We start from the raw sequence: 20,000 nt of genomic DNA, 5'->3' as shown, positions 1-20,000 counted from the left end.
CGTCGTCGTCGTCGTCTTCGTCGTCGCTATCGCTACGATTATATCCTCATAATATAATTTAATTAAAGAAATTTGAGTTTAACTGTGAGTAACATAACCTTCAAGTATTTTTAGTTGAATTTTCCTTACAATTTTACGTTAAAATACTTATACATATTTAGAACAACTATTACTTACTATTTATAAGTAAAATGAATTTGCAAAGACATTATCTATTTCTAAATTTTTACTTTCATTTCCTGATTATATTTTTATGTTTCAATTATTTTGTTATATTGGTAATACCTAAATGATTTGTTTATTTCATTATTTAATAATAATCATGTAATTTGGTGTATATATTTAATGGCAATTATATCTCATTGTCATTATGTATATGGCCCAAATTATATTTATATTATTCGATTCTTTTTTCTAGATCATGATTATTCTGTATGGTTGTGAATGTTTGAATAAAATTACTGTTTGCGATTACAGTTTCATAGAAGAAATACAAACCAAAACAAAGATATGCAAATACATTAATGCTGTATTTTCCAGCGTGAGGCTACATCTATACCTCTAACTTGAAGATTCTTAGTGAAAATGTAGTAATAAATGTAGTTTTAAATAATAAAACAAATAATAATTACTGTAATAACTTTGGTTTTATTTTTACTAAAATATAATATTATGTATTGCATACATAAGTTATGTATTTACATTAAACAATAAAGATTGTTTAATTGTTTGTTTTAATGTACCTATTAATTGAAAAAGTATGAATAACAACAACATAGTATATTATTAAGCAATGATAATGTTTTTAAAATTGGTTATTTATATGTTCAAAACAAACCACTGTAGTCAAGAGTATTCATATTTATTTATAGATTTTTCTTACAAAATTATGAAGAAATTTATAATCATTCTTAATTCAAAATTATTTTATAAAACCATGCCAGTAACACAAAATAAAAGATACAGAATAAAGAGATAAATCGATTTTTTTAGTACATTTATTGTTAGAATTAAATAATTAGAAAATTAATTATATGGATAAGTAGATTGTAGTTTAATGCATGGCCACATGTTTCTTGGATGTTGTCTGTCTGCACCAAATCATCATTAATAGCTTAGCTGCTCCAAATAAAGGATTGATACACTGATAGCCTGAAAAATAAATTTATTTCATTTAAAGATGTTTACACTAAAGATTTATGGTTGATTAATAATACTATGCATTATCTCCATTATATCTACAACACATTCTCATCTTCCACCCTTGAATATAATAAAAATAAGTAAAGTATTTATATTATGTTTTCGAATATACTCATTTAACCAAAAGACACAAATAACAAATATATCTTCTGTTGAAAATTTTGTTCTCTAGTTTAAGTAATGTAGTGTAAAGTAATACATAATAAAATATTATTAAATTACTCAAATGTCTTTACAATAGTCATTTATTTTAATGTAATTAAATAACGTATTAGCATCCCATAAAAATAAATTTTAAATTTACTCACCTTGCGGTTGTATCATATGATGTAATTAGATTATATATATAATAATATTTAAAACAATATAATCAGTATTTTCTTATATTAATTGAGCGTTCATTTCTTCTTCACATGTCCAAATACTTAATAACTTTGTTCTAAGGCAATTATCAATAATGTTATATCCATTTTAGCTAATATAATATTGTTTTCCGTATTTGAATTTGAAAGTTAATTTTTAACATGAGCACTCACTGGCTCCCAGCAGTCCCAGCTAAACAAATTGAATTACAATTCCAACTCGATAAGAAATTAACGAAAACGTCAAAATACTTGCTTACGAAAACGTCAAAATACTCGTACTAGCAAAATGTCGAAAACCGCGAAAGTAAAATAATTTATAGTTAACTGTCAAACTCGTACTAGGGGTACTTGTATTTAGAATGAAGGAATTTACTATTTTATATTTTTTATTTATACCTCATAAAAATTTCCAAAAAATAAAACAAACACGTGAAAGAATAGATAAAATATCTTAAGAAATAAGAAAGTTATGGGACTTTGAAGTTGCGGTTGTAGAAAAATTTTGTTACAAGCGGCGTTCCGTCGTGTGACGTCATCTGACCTACGACCCAGCGGGTAATCGCCGGGTACGTACTACGAATACGAAATACGAATGATGCGTTGTTGCTCCTACCTTTTAATTGGATTTTGTTTATTACCCGATGGCAGAAGTTAAAAAAAATGCCAACATTTATTGTATTGTATATCCTATGTGTCAAAGCACAACAGTTAAAAATCCCAATAAAATATTTTTTCGTGTACCAAATAATATAACAAGAAGGAAAAAGTGGTGCAAATTAATGAAGCATGATTTAATTGGCCCTAACAGTTCTAAATATCTGTGTTAAGATCATTTTTATGTTAGTAACTATTAAATATATCCTATACTATGTTTAACTTTATAGTCGTGAGAAGTGTGCATTAACTGATTCAGTAAAAAAACTATATATTTTATGTAAATTAATTTTAGTGCTGTGAAAATATAATTTATTTACAGGTTGAATATGACACTCAAAATTTAGTAAAATATCGACTGGTTGGGGGATCATTAATCATTCAAATAAAAAGAGAAACAAAGCAGTTCAAGTAAACACTTCAGTTTCAGAGTTCACAAAAAAAACAAACAATGCTAAAAATCATACTAAAGGAACAGTGCGAAAGATACAGGAAATAAGTGCTCCCAAATCGTTTACTTCTATCTTCAGCACTCTCCATCAAAAATATCGATATCATCTGTAAGCAGTTCTCTTTCAAAAACATCAATATTTTCACAAAACGGTACTATTTTGTGTTCAAATAGTTCTTTCTCAGTCACAATCAAGCCTTAATATCCCAATCATACCTTAAATAAAATAACTAAAAACGTTATTTTTTATATGAGGTTACGAGAAGATTTCTTTTCTTGCTAAACTACTTATGAAAGTATTTATACTATATATGCTAGTCAAGTAAGTGATATTCTAATATCATTTAAGAAAATTCCTTAGACAATTCCTCTGTGAGGCTGGCTATAGATTTCGATATATTATGTAAAACCTTAGATAGTAAAATATTCAATAAAACTTTTTCCTTAATAGCTCACCTAATGAAAGAATTTATACATATATTTTCGACCTGTAGAAGAAATTACGTAGAAAAACAAAGCAAGAGCGCGAACCGGAAACTAATGGTTGAATGATTCGTGGTGCGGTGATACCGAACAGGTCGAATGACGTCACAGGCGACTCGTAAACTACAGATGTTCCGAACTAAAATACGTAAACTTTAATAATCTATTTCTAAGTCATTTATTGATGGATTTCAAAATTTCAAAAAAAAAGTCGAGCCGAGCGTACGTAGGTATCGAATACTATGCCTACTAAACTATTAATATTATAAACATACACTGTGTGTCTGTTTGTCGCCCTTTCACAAACAATTCTGAACCGAATTTGATGAAATTTCGTATGAAGCAAACTTGAACTCCAAGAAAAATAGATACTGTTTTTTGCAATGCTCATACTAAATGGTTTAAATATATCTATAGCTAAAGAATTTGTTCATTTACGACATTACATTAGACAGTTCTAAAATTATCAGTGTTTGTTGACTATTCTGTTCATGTATTATATACAAAAACCTTCCTCTCGATAAACTATTTATTAAAAAAAACCACATAAAAATCTGTCGCTTAATTTTCAAGATCTAAGCATATATAGGGGCAGATGACGGTAAGGCACTTTGTTTGACACTATGGAATGACTATAAATGACCGTGTTTCCTATTTAAAACAAAATTATCTTTAATTATAACAAATTATCACAGATTATACGTACCGTTTCATTGCTATCACCTTTCTTATTCTTGTATGTATTTCTAGACCTTAATGAAATTTCATTCGAATCTTCATTGATAAATTCGGGTTCTGTAACACCGAGGATGCAGTCTCCGTCGTCTGACTGGAAATATTAATTATCTATTAAGTAGATGAGCAAAGACATCTTGTAATTGATATTGGTAGCTAATCTATAGCGTATGCCAGATGGCCCAGTGGTTAGAACTCATGCATCTTAACTAATGATTTCGGGTTGAAACCGAGGTAAGCACCGCTGTTTCATGTGCTTAATTTTTTCTTTATAATTCATCTCGTGCTCTGCGGTGAAGGAAAACATTGTGAGGAAACCGGCATGTGACAAATTTCATAGAAATTCTGCCACATGTGTATTCCACCAGCCCGCATTGGAACAGCGTGGTGGAATATGTTCCAAACCTTCTCCTCAAAGGGAGAGGAGGCCTTTAGCCCAGCAGTGGGAATTTACAGGCCGTTGTTGTTGTTTGTTTGTTGTTGAATTATTTTTAATTGCATGACTTGCTTAAATTCAAGATTTGTCTGCTTTCGTACTTCCATGGGGATACGCTATAGATTAGCTACCAATATCAATTACAAGATGTCTTTGCTCATCTACTTAATAGATAATTAATATTTCCAGTCAGACGACGGAGACTGCATCCTCGGTGTTACAGAACCCGAATTTATCAATGAAGATTCGAATGAAATTTCATTAAGGTCTAGAAATACATACAAGAATAAGAAAGGTGATAGCAATGAAACGGTACGTATAATCTGTGATAATTTGTTATAATTAAAGATAATTTTGTTTTAAATAGGAAACACGGTCATTTATAGTCATTCCATAGTGTCAAACAAAGTGCCTTACCGTCATCTGCCCCTATATATGCTTAGATCTTGAAAATTAAGCGACAGATTTTTATGTGGTTTTTTTTAATAAATAGTTTATCGAGAGGAAGGTTTTTGTATATAATACATGAACAGAATAGTCAACAAACACTGATAATTTTAGAACTGTCTAATGTAATGTCGTAAATGAACAAATTCTTTAGCTATAGATATATTTAAACCATTTAGTATGAGCATTGCAAAAAACAGTATCTATTTTTCTTGGAGTTCAAGTTTGCTTCATACGAAATTTCATCAAATTCGGTTCAGAATTGTTTGTGAAAGGGCGACAAACAGACACACAGTGTATGTTTATAATATTAATAGTTTAGTAGGCATAGTATTCGATACCTACGTACGCTCGGCTCGACTGCCTGCTATCTTATTTTTGCGCTAGCTAGCAGAACTGACCACAAGTTCAGTTACATCTATACACATAATAAAATTGGAGTGTCTGTTTGTAATATTCAAATAGTCCTTTTTCAACCGACTTAAAAAAGGAGGAGGTTATCAATTCGTCTGTATTTTTTTTTTTTTTTTTTTAATGTTTGTTACCTTATAACTTTTTACTGGGTGGACCGATTTTGATAATTTTTTTTTTGTTTGAAAGGTAGTGCTTCCCGTGGGGTCCCATTTTTTTTATTTTTTTTTCCGATGATGATATCCATGTGAAAACGACATAAGTCTTAAATTTGCATTATGTAAATGCGCGACAAATAGGTGAATAACTGAAAACCACGTTAACCAATTTTGATAATTCTTTTTTTATTATAAAATATATACTTCAAGGGTAATTTGGTGAAAGTTTGGTAAGGTTCTGAGCACAGGATTCATGACAAAGTAACGGAACGGAAGGGAACGGAACAATTCTGAGGAGCACGTTAGCGATACTCAATCGAATCTTTTATTTATAGGTTATTTGGATATTTGAGTCACCTTCCGTAATGTGGTTATGTTTATGTAATTATCATAGTCGAATATTATAATCAACTAGCTACCTACCCCGGCTTCGCACGGGTGCAATACTGATACTAAATATACTACAGAATTTGTTTATTGACGACATCACATCGCAAACTTCTAAAATTATCAGTGTTTCCTTACTATATTGTTCATGTATTATATACACAAACATTCCCCTTGAATCACACTATCTTTTAAAAAAAACCGCATCAAAATCCGTTGCGTAGATTTAAAGATATAGGGACAGAGAAAGCGACTTTGTTTTATACTATGTAGTGATGGAACTCCTATACCGCTCGCAGTTAGGGTGCGATATGGGGCAGAATTTCTTACTATCTTTAATCAAATTTTGTGTATGTGATGTGATGTCATATGATGTACGAAATATAGTTGGTCTTTTTCAAAGTTTTTTTGCTGAGTTCGATTACAGCTCTTTCGAGGGATCCTTGTAGTTTACGCCGCGTGACGTATTAAATCCGCATTTTCGAAAGTCTATTTTTGCTTTATTCGCAAGTTTCCTTTGAAATTGTCCTCGAAGTAGTTTCTGACTCATATAAACGGAACGCTTAATCTATCCATATTAAAAAAATTAGTTAGTCAACATCAACTTCACTTAAAATCAAAAAATAAATAAAAATTTTAACAAAAAGAAAAACCGACTTCAAACAAAACACTATTTTAAAACAAATGAATATGCACGAAAAAGTAATAAAAATAACTGCGTATTCAACATATTTTTTAGAGTCTTCCTAAGTTAAATGAAATGAAAAATATTAGACTACTTAAAAGTCGATTAACGATTATATCATGTAGTTATAATTATTGTTATATTTGGAGTCGGTGTCAGCCAATAAAACCCTACAGTATATCTATCAAAAAACAATACGAGAATACTTTAACAAATATGTTTTTTACAAATTACCTTTTACACATTAATATACTGGATCAATCAAGGGGCTCGTATCGCTTCTTTCTTTTGATTGTTGGGGCAAGGGCACCGTGGCTGACACAACTCTTGTGTGGCTCTTCCTATCATTGCGAAGCAAAATTCGCCAAGCGTTGGATTGTTCACCCATCAAAAGGGAACGTGAGCTGGGTTTAGACCGTCGTGAGACAGGTTAGTTTTACCCTACTGATGGCTCGTCGTTGCGATAGTAATACTGCTCAGTACGAGAGGAACCGCAGTTTCGGACATTTGGTTCATGCACTCGGCCGAGCGGCCGGTGGTGCGAAGCTACCATCCGCGGGATTATGCCTGAACGCCTCTAAGGCCGAAGCCAGCCTAGCCGAATCCGGCAAGGATATGCTCACTGTGGAGCCCCGAGAGTCGGGAGGCTCTAAACGATGTGACTTTACTAGTCGCGCTTTATTCGTAAGGTGCGACGTCGAAGCCCATTTGGAACGCGGCGATCGATGCGAGCGGTCTTAACACGTGCATCACGGCGCCGAAGTTTCGAATATACCTCAGTTCGATGTCGGGGCTCGGAATAGTCTGTAGACGACTTACGTTCCTGGCGGGGTGTTGTGCTCGGTAGAGCAGCGTCGTGCTGCGATCTGTTGAGACTCAGCCCTACGCCAGGTGATTCGTCCGAGGACGTATCTATCTATACAACAAACATTTACTCTATATACGCGAAACGAACAACGACACTCTATCGTCGTCTGAATTATATATATTAATAATATATATTCGTGTGTGTCTCTGTTTGTTGTTGTTTTATGTATAATTTATACGAATAAACGAAATAAGCATACCGAGCGATATTATTATTATTATTATTATTATTATAATTAAGAAAAGATTTGTTTTCTACGATTACTGATGATAGAATTGTCGTAGTAGCGTTTTAGAGTAGTGTAGAGTAGGTAGTAGTAGCGTTCGAAAGATATGCGGTATGCGTTACCGGTATATTTTAGAACTCTAATACTACTCTATAAATATAACACGAATATTGAATTTTAAGAAATTTCCGATAAATCAATATAATCATAATATACTCGAACTCGTAGAGTTCGAGTAGGAGAAGTAGAAGGAGGATGATAGGTTGTCCTCGAGAGATTTCGATTTTTTCAATACACGAACGTTCCAAGTTTTCGTCGAACACTCCGAAATCGTTAGAGTCCCTGATTTAGTAAATCATTTTCGTTTAATGTTTATTCTTTTTATATATTATTTTACGTATCTTCTTATAACGTCATTTTCGATAAATTAATACGAATCAATAACTAAACTCTACATATGTCACTACAGTACTCTATCGATACACGAACTTTCGTATTTTATCATCATGTACATATACGAATAGAGTAGTATATAATAATAATGTTATTTATTACATACGTATCGTATATTATACGACTAGTATAGTAATTTGAAAAAATACCTACCTGACGTTTAGCGGTGACAAGTGTGTTCGTACATTTTATAGAAACAAAAATAGTAAAACTCAGTGAAATTGATAAAACAAACCTTTATTAAAACATTAAGTGTATAAACATACTGTAAGTGTAATAAATACATTGATAAGTTTTAAAAACAGTGAATTTTGTGCAAAGTAAATCAGCTGTTTGGATCAGCTGATGCGTATATACCTACCCACAAAGAAAACAATTCAACGTATACTTCTTTCGATTAAACGTACAATCTAGTGGTTTGGTGTATTTGTGATTACTCGTTTATTTACATATTCAAACTTTAGAACCGTCTATAGTGAAATATATTATCCCTTATACATAATTATTACAATATTTCATTTCCTTAATAAACTTTATACAAAAATATTATTTAGTGACACCTGTTGGAAAAGCTACGTACTACATTAAACGCATAATGGCCAACAAATGTAATCAATGTGGCAAGTTCTTATCAACTACAGATGGCGCAAAGTGCAATAAGTGTAATTCGGTATTCCATCGATTATGCGTCAACGTTAGCCCCGACTCCCGCCTCCCCGCGCGCTGGACGTGCCCAGGGTGCCGCAGAACGGAAAATAAGAATAAGTCTGTCGTAAATACTGAGTCGCCTTCTATGGGTGATATATTTACAGATGCTAGTTCAGCTGATAATGAGGAGAAGAACTCAGCGGTATGCTTGGCTGAAGAAATGAGGCTTCTGCGGTTAGAGCTTATGTCGGTCACGCGAGAGATAACTTCGTTCAGGGTTGAGTTGACGAGAATGAACGACAATATGGCCGAATTTAATAAAAGGGTCGACAACGTAGAGGAGCGTTTGACTTCTTTGGAAGAAAAAAACTCGGGGTCTGTCGATCAAAATTTAAATGATGTCATTGCGCAATTAAAATCAGACATCAACGATCGTGAACAAAAGTCGCTAATAAATGACATCCAAATAACGGGTTTGCCGGAACGGAGTGGTGAGAATGCTGTCCATCTGACTCTAGCGGTCACGAAGAAGTTAGGCATGGCTCTCGACTCCTGCGATATTGTGAGCGCGGAGCGAGCCGGCCCGCATCGCGCACTAGTGTCGAGTGAGGAGCGTCAGCGTCCGCGACCAGTGATCGTGCGATTGGCGCGGCGGTCTCTGCGCGACGATGTCATAAAGGCGGCGCGGGTACGACGCGGGACCGACACATCAGGCGTCACTGACGGCAATCCGTCCCGAGTCTATATCAATGAGCACCTGACTCGGTTTAATCGCCTGTTGTTTTATAAAGCGAGAGAGGAGGGCAAACGACACGGGTGGCGCTTCATATGGACGCGAGAAGGGAGAATATATATGCGACGTGAGACGGATACAGCAGTACAACGCATTCGGACAGAATGTGATTTAAGTAAGATTTTTGGTTTAAAATAATTTGGCAATTAACCAATTTTATAAGAGTAGTGTATTTATATTACAAATATTTTCTAATATTGTTCTTGTTTGTTTATAGTCTAAGTAAAATTAATTTATTTGCCTTTATTGGAATGTCTATATTTAGTTTTTTTGTCTACTCTTACTATATACTTTTGTTAAGGCTGGATAATGATCAAAATTATTGTAATTTGAAAACGCACTTTGTAACCCTCAATGACGTGTCCCCGGTCAGTATGATAAAATATTTAATATTGTATAAAACTAATATAAAATTATTTATATATTTCCACATTAACTATTACGTTCATTTGAATAACTCTAAGTATATACATCATTCTTTTATATACAGCTTAGTATTATTTTATGAAACGGTCATATTTTGTGCATCTCATTTATTTTTTATCTCTTTGTATATTTTTTTACTTACTATAAAAAATGATCAATTATAAAAATCTTAAATTGGGTTTGTTCAACCCGGGTTCGCTTGGGTCACATCACGACGAGTTTATAGTGCTTATGGAGCGCCATGAGGTAGATGTTATAGCAATTAACGAGACATGGTTGCGCCCGGGAGAGGAGGGCAGAGCTCCTGTTGTGCCTGGCTACCGGTTGCGACACATACCACGGCCAGCAGAAATACGTTCACGAGGTGGGGGTGTCGGTTTTTACGTCAAACGCGGTATATCTGTGTGTACACTTGTACATCCGATATCACCCCTTGTGGAACAAATGTGGGTAAGTATCAAAATAAATAGCAAAACTATAATTGTCGGCACAGCATACCGCCCTCCCTGGGGAAATATTACAACTTTCTTTGACGCCTTGACAGAATCTATAGGTAGCTTACCCTATCATGATAATCTGTACTTATTAGGAGATTTTAATATTAATTATATTCGCACTCGAGATCATCATAAGCAGGCATTGGACTTGTTCCTTTCAACTCATGACTTAACACAATATGTCACAGAACCAACACATTTTACACCTAATAGTGAGACTATGATTGATCTTATTTGCTCAAATACTCCGGTTGGTAAAATAACAGTAGACCACGTAGCGGAATTCGGTGGCCATGCCTTTATATCCTGCGAAATAACTATTAAAAAAAATAAAATCTTACCAAAAACTATTGCGTTTAGACCTTTAAAAGATATTAATTCAGAACACCTTACTGAAGCACTTAATTTAATTAACTGGCAGAGCGTGAAGAATATCGAGGATATAAACGACATGGTGGCCGTATTCACTAGTAATTTGCTGTGGGTATTTGACTTAGTTGCGCCTATTAAAATGATTTATATTAGGGAAGATCAGTACCCCTGGATAACGTATAATATAAAGTTATTGATGGATCGTCGGAATGAGGCACACGTTAAGGCAAAAAGATCTGGGTCGGAAACAAGTAAAAATTATTATAAAGACTTAAAATCGCAGGTCACTCAAGCAATTTATCGAGAGAAGTCGGCTTATTTTAATTTCCATATAAACTCAAATATCAAAAACTCAATTATACTTTGGAGTCACTTAAAAAAGCATGTTAACATAAAACAAAGGCATAATAATATTATACCAGAAGAACTTAATGATCCGAATACGATAAATAACCATTTTTTGAACATTCCTGGTAGCAACTACGTTTCTCCGTCGACAATCGATTATTATGAGATGCATAAATATGGCTCAGCTATTTTCACGTTGGTTACTGTCGATGAATTAGAGGTCTTAAAAACGGTACACTCTTTAAAGTCAAATGCTATGGATATAGACAGTATCTCATTGGATATGCTCCTACTGACTTTACCGACTACACTGGCACATATCACTACAGTTATAAATAAATCTATTACAAGCAACACATTTCCGACCTTGTGGCAGACGGCTCTAGTGAGACCTATACCCAAGAAAGACAACGTTAGTGAATTTAAGGATCTTCGACCAATAAGCATATTACCTTGTATTTCAAAGATATTGGAGAGAATTGTGTGTAACCAGTTAACAGGATTCTTAGAGGCTCACAATATCTTACCCACAAGACAGTCCGGGTTTCGAAAACATCACAGCACTACTACCGCGTTATTGGATGTGATTGACAATGTGTTATGTGCACAGGATAGGGGTGAGGGTACGATTCTTGTTTTGTTAGATTTCTCGCGTGCCTTTGACACAATAAATAGGACTTTATTTTTAGCAAAACTGAGATATTACGGGTTCAGCTGTAACGCAATTAAATGGTTTTCTAGTTATTTAGGAAATCGTAAACAAATTGTAGAGGTAATAAATGAGGATGGCTCGAGGGCTCTCTCTGATTGTTGTTCCGTTCACAGAGGCGTCCCCCAAGGATCAATATTAGGGCCTATTATCTTTGCGCTTTACTGTGCGGATATAGTTGAAAATATAAAACATTGTAATTACCATATTTATGCTGATGATATACAAATATACTTATCTTTCAAAAATTCAGAAGCAAATATGGCTATACGAAATTTAAATGATGATCTTAAACGTATTTCAGAATGGTCAGATTGTCACAATCTCATTTTAAATCCGATAAAAACCAAATATATAATTTTAGGAACAAAAAAACATGTCAATTTAATTAATGACCTAAATCCATTCTTGCATATCAAAAGAGAAAGAATAGACCGAGTCACGGAAGCACGAAGTTTGGGCTTGTTGATCGACGAGCAATTAACATTCGAAAAGCACACTATAAATACAGCTCGCAATTGCTTTTACAGGCTAAAAGTCTTATATCAGATCCGGGACGTGCTAAGTAAAGATATGCGTATAAAATTATGCGACATTTTAGTGCTTTCGAAGTTTAATTATGCTGATGCGGTCATCGGGCCTAGATTACTCACACGCACCAAAAATCTTATACAGCGGGTACAAAATGCATGTATAAGGTACTGTTTCAAAATACCGCCTCGCGCACATGTTTCCCCTTACCTCAACAACGCCCGAATAGCGAGGATGGAATACCGTAGGCAACTGCACTTTGCAACCTTGTTGTTTGGTGTAATTAAAAATAAAACGCCTAGATATCTATATAATAAACTGAGCTGGGCCAATGAAAGTAATAGAAGTTACCAAACGAGAGCTTCATCTTATATGCTGAATGTGCCGTCACACCGCACAGCAGCATTCCGCGGCAGTTTTCGGTACGCAGCAACGAGGTGTTGGAACAACATCCCCCCTCCGCTTCGGATCCTAAAGACCATAAAAACATTTAATATTAAATACAAAAAATATTTATTTAATCTACAGTTACAATCGGAATAATAAATATATATTCGTATTTGTGTATATGTATAATTATATATATGGTTGTATGTGTTTCTATGTATATATGTTTATATTAGTTATATATAAGTATTACATATACATAATCTTAAAAAATTGGCTTCGTTCTCGAGTTACATAACTATGGCGTGACATCGGCTTAATTACTTTGTAATTTTCATTTTATTTATTTATTTATTTTTTTAATTTATTTTTTTTTTACTTGTATTTTTTTTTTAATAACCAAATAGATCTTCGATTATATATTAATATAGTACTAAAATATAACATACATTAATATCTAATTTTCTTTACCTAGGTATATAAATATTAATTATATATCATCTTACCTTAATGGTATGGCTCCGCTGCTTGCATGGTGTTGTTCCAACTACTATACGTTAGTTATGCTGAGAAAACTGCCGCTAATAATGAGGTTTTATTATTTGATTTTATCGTTGGGTAGTCTAGAAATCAAAGAAAGTATCTCATTAGTTATTTTTAATATAAGCTCACATACTTTATTATTATATGTAATATATTTATACCTTAAACTCTTACGTCCACCGAGTACTTTTCTTTTTGTGTCCACTGAATTCACTATAATTATAATACAAGTAAAATGCACGCGTCACGCGACCACCGGCGCGCGGCGCACGTGGCATTGTAATAACATTCCCAGTGATCCTATTTCTCCATAACTGGTTTTGCTTTATACAAAATATAAATATATTTGCGTGTAGTTTTATTGAATGAATTAATTATTATTTAATGTATGCAATTTATCTTATAAATAAATTATATGTGTAATGTCTATTGTCTTTATTTTAAATTTTAGTATTTGTATTTTAATTGGGTCACCGCCCGTCAGTAGGTATATAAAAAAAAGGGTACCATTGAAAATCAGCATTAGGTGTCCACACCTTTGAATTGCTGAATGGTATACCTATTTGGGACACGTCACGTTTATTGTAGTTGTTCTTTTTCTTTATATTTGTTTTTGAATCGTTACTTTTTTTTATTGTTCATTTTATTTCTTTTGTTTTTTTTTTGTGTAAATGATAATTTATTAGTAATTAATTATTATTATTATTATTTTTACTTTTTATTTTGTACCAAGTGTCATGTTGTCCCAAATAAAAGTGTTCTTTCTTTCTTTCTTTCTTTCTTTCTTTCTTTCTAATTAATAATATCTATTATTATAATTTTTAAAACGATATACGGGTGAAATGAACGAATGTACGTATATTACGTAGTCTCTATAATACAATACACGAACGTTCAAACGAATAGTCTTTCATATCGACACACTTTGTGAAATCCTCGAACGTGTCTCGAAAAACTCGTTTTTCTTGTTCGTTCGTCGTCGTCTTTGTTGTTGTTGTTGTTGTTGTTGTTGTTGTTGTTGTTGTTGTTGTTTTTTTCTTTTATTTGTTTTTGAATTTTATCATATTGAGATAGGCAAAAAATCGTTCCCTCGGTCCAGTATAGGTTGTACTTTGGTTAGTTTGGAAGGGAAAGGATTTAGGGGGGGAGTGGTGTTGGGAGAGGGGGGGGTTCGGGGGTTATTTTAGGGGGGAATGTTGTTGCATCAGCGAGTCTATTGGGGATATGAGATAGAAAAAAAAAAAAATCACATTCCGTTCGAACGCGCCGAATGTCATCTTCGTCGCCAGGCATATATAAGGAGTAGTGATGGTTCGAACGTCGAACAAACCGAATTGTGTTCGTGAGACGCGAAGTGACCGTTCAATACTCTCGTATGACGAAAACGTATTATATGTCTTATCCATTTGTTTGTCGAGTGTATCTTGCGTAAAACGACGACGCGATGTGTTTCTCGTAGTCTCTTACTCTTGGTAGTTTACTACTTGAATATCGTCGCGATCGTCGCGGAAACACTGCAATACACAATAAACACACGGTGGTTAAATGATAATATTATATTTGTTTTCGTTCTGTAAAACTGTGCCGACCGACGGACGCACGTAAATCTCTCTGCCTCATGCGTACCCTCTTCGTCGTCGTCGTCGTCTTCGTCGTCGCTATCGCTACGATTATATCCTCATAATATAATTTAATTAAAGAAATTTGAGTTTAACTGTGAGTAACATAACCTTCAAGTATTTTTAGTTGAATTTTCCTTACAATTTTACGTTAAAATACTTATACATATTTAGAACAACTATTACTTACTATTTATAAGTAAAATGAATTTGCAAAGACATTATCTATTTCTAAATTTTTACTTTCATTTCCTGATTATATTTTTATGTTTCAATTATTTTGTTATATTGGTAATACCTAAATGATTTGTTTATTTCATTATTTAATAATAATCATGTAATTTGGTGTATATATTTAATGGCAATTATATCTCATTGTCATTATGTATATGGCCCAAATTATATTTATATTATTCGATTCTTTTTTCTAGATCATGATTATTCTGTATGGTTGTGAATGTTTGAATAAAATTACTGTTTGCGATTACAGTTTCATAGAAGAAATACAAACCAAAACAAAGATATGCAAATACATTAATGCTGTATTTTCCAGCGTGAGGCTACATCTATACCTCTAACTTGAAGATTCTTAGTGAAAATGTAGTAATAAATGTAGTTTTAAATAATAAAACAAATAATAATTACTGTAATAACTTTGGTTTTATTTTTACTAAAATATAATATTATGTATTGCATACATAAGTTATGTATTTACATTAAACAATAAAGATTGTTTAATTGTTTGTTTTAATGTACCTATTAATTGAAAAAGTATGAATAACAACAACATAGTATATTATTAAGCAATGATAATGTTTTTAAAATTGGTTATTTATATGTTCAAAACAAACCACTGTAGTCAAGAGTATTCATATTTATTTATAGATTTTTCTTACAAAATTATGAAGAAATTTATAATCATTCTTAATTCAAAATTATTTTATAAAACCATGCCAGTAACACAAAATAAAAGATACAGAATAAAGAGATAAATCGATTTTTTTAGTACATTTATTGTTAGAATTAAATAATTAGAAAATTAATTATATGGATAAGTAGATTGTAGTTTAATGCATGGCCACATGTTTCTTGGATGTTGTCTGTCTGCACCAAATCATCATTAATAGCTTAGCTGCTCCAAATAAAGGATTGATACACTGATAGCCTGAAAAATAAATTTATTTCATTTAAAGATGTTTACACTAAAGATTTATGGTTGATTAATAATACTATGCATTATCTCCATTATATCTACAACACATTCTCATCTTCCACCCTTGAATATAATAAAAATAAGTAAAGTATTTATATTATGTTTTCGAATATACTCATTTAACCAAAAGACACAAATAACAAATATATCTTCTGTTGAAAATTTTGTTCTCTAGTTTAAGTAATGTAGTGTAAAGTAATACATAATAAAATATTATTAAATTACTCAAATGTCTTTACAATAGTCATTTATTTTAATGTAATTAAATAACGTATTAGCATCCCATAAAAATAAATTTTAAATTTACTCACCTTGCGGTTGTATCATATGATGTAATTAGATTATATATATAATAATATTTAAAACAATATAATCAGTATTTTCTTATATTAATTGAGCGTTCATTTCTTCTTCACATGTCCAAATACTTAATAACTTTGTTCTAAGGCAATTATCAATAATGTTATATCCATTTTAGCTAATATAATATTGTTTTCCGTATTTGAATTTGAAAGTTAATTTTTAACATGAGCACTCACTGGCTCCCAGCAGTCCCAGCTAAACAAATTGAATTACAATTCCAACTCGATAAGAAATTAACGAAAACGTCAAAATACTTGCTTACGAAAACGTCAAAATACTCGTACTAGCAAAATGTCGAAAACCGCGAAAGTAAAATAATTTATAGTTAACTGTCAAACTCGTACTAGGGGTACTTGTATTTAGAATGAAGGAATTTACTATTTTATATTTTTTATTTATACCTCATAAAAATTTCCAAAAAATAAAACAAACACGTGAAAGAATAGATAAAATATCTTAAGAAATAAGAAAGTTATGGGACTTTGAAGTTGCGGTTGTAGAAAAATTTTGTTACAAGCGGCGTTCCGTCGTGTGACGTCATCTGACCTACGACCCAGCGGGTAATCGCCGGGTACGTACTACGAATACGAAATACGAATGATGCGTTGTTGCTCCTACCTTTTAATTGGATTTTGTTTATTACCCGATGGCAGAAGTTAAAAAAAATGCCAACATTTATTGTATTGTATATCCTATGTGTCAAAGCACAACAGTTAAAAATCCCAATAAAATATTTTTTCGTGTACCAAATAATATAACAAGAAGGAAAAAGTGGTGCAAATTAATGAAGCATGATTTAATTGGCCCTAACAGTTCTAAATATCTGTGTTAAGATCATTTTTATGTTAGTAACTATTAAATATATCCTATACTATGTTTAACTTTATAGTCGTGAGAAGTGTGCATTAACTGATTCAGTAAAAAAACTATATATTTTATGTAAATTAATTTTAGTGCTGTGAAAATATAATTTATTTACAGGTTGAATATGACACTCAAAATTTAGTAAAATATCGACTGGTTGGGGGATCATTAATCATTCAAATAAAAAGAGAAACAAAGCAGTTCAAGTAAACACTTCAGTTTCAGAGTTCACAAAAAAAACAAACAATGCTAAAAATCATACTAAAGGAACAGTGCGAAAGATACAGGAAATAAGTGCTCCCAAATCGTTTACTTCTATCTTCAGCACTCTCCATCAAAAATATCGATATCATCTGTAAGCAGTTCTCTTTCAAAAACATCAATATTTTCACAAAACGGTACTATTTTGTGTTCAAATAGTTCTTTCTCAGTCACAATCAAGCCTTAATATCCCAATCATACCTTAAATAAAATAACTAAAAACGTTATTTTTTATATGAGGTTACGAGAAGATTTCTTTTCTTGCTAAACTACTTATGAAAGTATTTATACTATATATGCTAGTCAAGTAAGTGATATTCTAATATCATTTAAGAAAATTCCTTAGACAATTCCTCTGTGAGGCTGGCTATAGATTTCGATATATTATGTAAAACCTTAGATAGTAAAATATTCAATAAAACTTTTTCCTTAATAGCTCACCTAATGAAAGAATTTATACATATATTTTCGACCTGTAGAAGAAATTACGTAGAAAAACAAAGCAAGAGCGCGAACCGGAAACTAATGGTTGAATGATTCGTGGTGCGGTGATACCGAACAGGTCGAATGACGTCACAGGCGACTCGTAAACTACAGATGTTCCGAACTAAAATACGTAAACTTTAATAATCTATTTCTAAGTCATTTATTGATGGATTTCAAAATTTCAAAAAAAAAGTCGAGCCGAGCGTACGTAGGTATCGAATACTATGCCTACTAAACTATTAATATTATAAACATACACTGTGTGTCTGTTTGTCGCCCTTTCACAAACAATTCTGAACCGAATTTGATGAAATTTCGTATGAAGCAAACTTGAACTCCAAGAAAAATAGATACTGTTTTTTGCAATGCTCATACTAAATGGTTTAAATATATCTATAGCTAAAGAATTTGTTCATTTACGACATTACATTAGACAGTTCTAAAATTATCAGTGTTTGTTGACTATTCTGTTCATGTATTATATACAAAAACCTTCCTCTCGATAAACTATTTATTAAAAAAAACCACATAAAAATCTGTCGCTTAATTTTCAAGATCTAAGCATATATAGGGGCAGATGACGGTAAGGCACTTTGTTTGACACTATGGAATGACTATAAATGACCGTGTTTCCTATTTAAAACAAAATTATCTTTAATTATAACAAATTATCACAGATTATACGTACCGTTTCATTGCTATCACCTTTCTTATTCTTGTATGTATTTCTAGACCTTAATGAAATTTCATTCGAATCTTCATTGATAAATTCGGGTTCTGTAACACCGAGGATGCAGTCTCCGTCGTCTGACTGGAAATATTAATTATCTATTAAGTAGATGAGCAAAGACATCTTGTAATTGATATTGGTAGCTAATCTATAGCGTATCCCCATGGAAGTACGAAAGCAGACAAATCTTGAATTTAAGCAAGTCATGCAATTAAAAATAATTCAACAACAAACAAACAACAACAACGGCCTGTAAATTCCCACTGCTGGGCTAAAGGCCTCCTCTCCCTTTGAGGAGAAGGTTTGGAACATATTCCACCACGCTGTTCCAATGCGGGCTGGTGGAATACACATGTGGCAGAATTTCTATGAAATTTGTCACATGCCGGTTTCCTCACAATGTTTTCCTTCACCGCAGAGCACGAGATGAATTATAAAGAAAAAATTAAGCACATGAAACAGCGGTGCTTACCTCGGTTTCAACCCGAAATCATTAGTTAAGATGCATGAGTTCTAACCACTGGGCCATCTGGCATACGCTATAGATTAGCTACCAATATCAATTACAAGATGTCTTTGCTCATCTACTTAATAGATAATTAATATTTCCAGTCAGACGACGGAGACTGCATCCTCGGTGTTACAGAACCCGAATTTATCAATGAAGATTCGAATGAAATTTCATTAAGGTCTAGAAATACATACAAGAATAAGAAAGGTGATAGCAATGAAACGGTACGTATAATCTGTGATAATTTGTTATAATTAAAGATAATTTTGTTTTAAATAGGAAACACGGTCATTTATAGTCATTCCATAGTGTCAAACAAAGTGCCTTACCGTCATCTGCCCCTATATATGCTTAGATCTTGAAAATTAAGCGACAGATTTTTATGTGGTTTTTTTTAATAAATAGTTTATCGAGAGGAAGGTTTTTGTATATAATACATGAACAGAATAGTCAACAAACACTGATAATTTTAGAACTGTCTAATGTAATGTCGTAAATGAACAAATTCTTTAGCTATAGATATATTTAAACCATTTAGTATGAGCATTGCAAAAAACAGTATCTATTTTTCTTGGAGTTCAAGTTTGCTTCATACGAAATTTCATCAAATTCGGTTCAGAATTGTTTGTGAAAGGGCGACAAACAGACACACAGTGTATGTTTATAATATTAATAGTTTAGTAGGCATAGTATTCGATACCTACGTACGCTCGGCTCGACTTTTTTTTTGAAATTTT

General features: G+C 32.5%; 1 protein-coding gene and 2 long non-coding RNA genes across 3 annotated transcripts; 1 reads left to right on the top strand and 2 right to left on the bottom strand.

Annotated features, from left to right (window-relative positions):
• The first annotated feature begins 8,557 nt into the window (after window positions 1–8,557).
• On the top strand, window positions 8,558–9,541 carry LOC124541010. The gene has a single exon (XM_047118783.1). The coding sequence runs from the start codon at window positions 8,558–8,560 to the stop codon at window positions 9,539–9,541; it is 984 nt and encodes a 327-aa protein (XP_046974739.1).
• Window positions 9,542–12,182: 2,641 nt separating this feature from the next.
• Window positions 12,183–13,621, bottom strand: LOC124541027. Its single transcript, XR_006967184.1, has 3 exons — window positions 13,378–13,621; window positions 13,180–13,296; window positions 12,183–12,757 (listed from the first exon to the last, which is right to left on the bottom strand). It is a non-coding gene; the product is annotated as an uncharacterized LOC124541027 (long non-coding RNA).
• Window positions 13,622–15,694: 2,073 nt separating this feature from the next.
• Window positions 15,695–16,632, bottom strand: LOC124541028. The gene is made up of 2 exons (XR_006967185.1): window positions 16,360–16,632; window positions 15,695–16,000 (listed from the first exon to the last, which is right to left on the bottom strand). It is a non-coding gene; the product is annotated as an uncharacterized LOC124541028 (long non-coding RNA).
• Between the last annotated feature and the right edge of the window lie 3,368 nt (window positions 16,633–20,000).

This window comes from Vanessa cardui, chromosome 27 (genome assembly GCF_905220365.1).
Source record: "Vanessa cardui chromosome 27, ilVanCard2.1, whole genome shotgun sequence".
In the NCBI taxonomy this organism is placed as follows: Eukaryota; Metazoa; Arthropoda; class Insecta; order Lepidoptera; family Nymphalidae; genus Vanessa; species Vanessa cardui.
The sequence above is the reverse complement of the archived record's forward strand: the minus strand, read 5'-3'. Positions and strand labels throughout refer to the sequence as shown.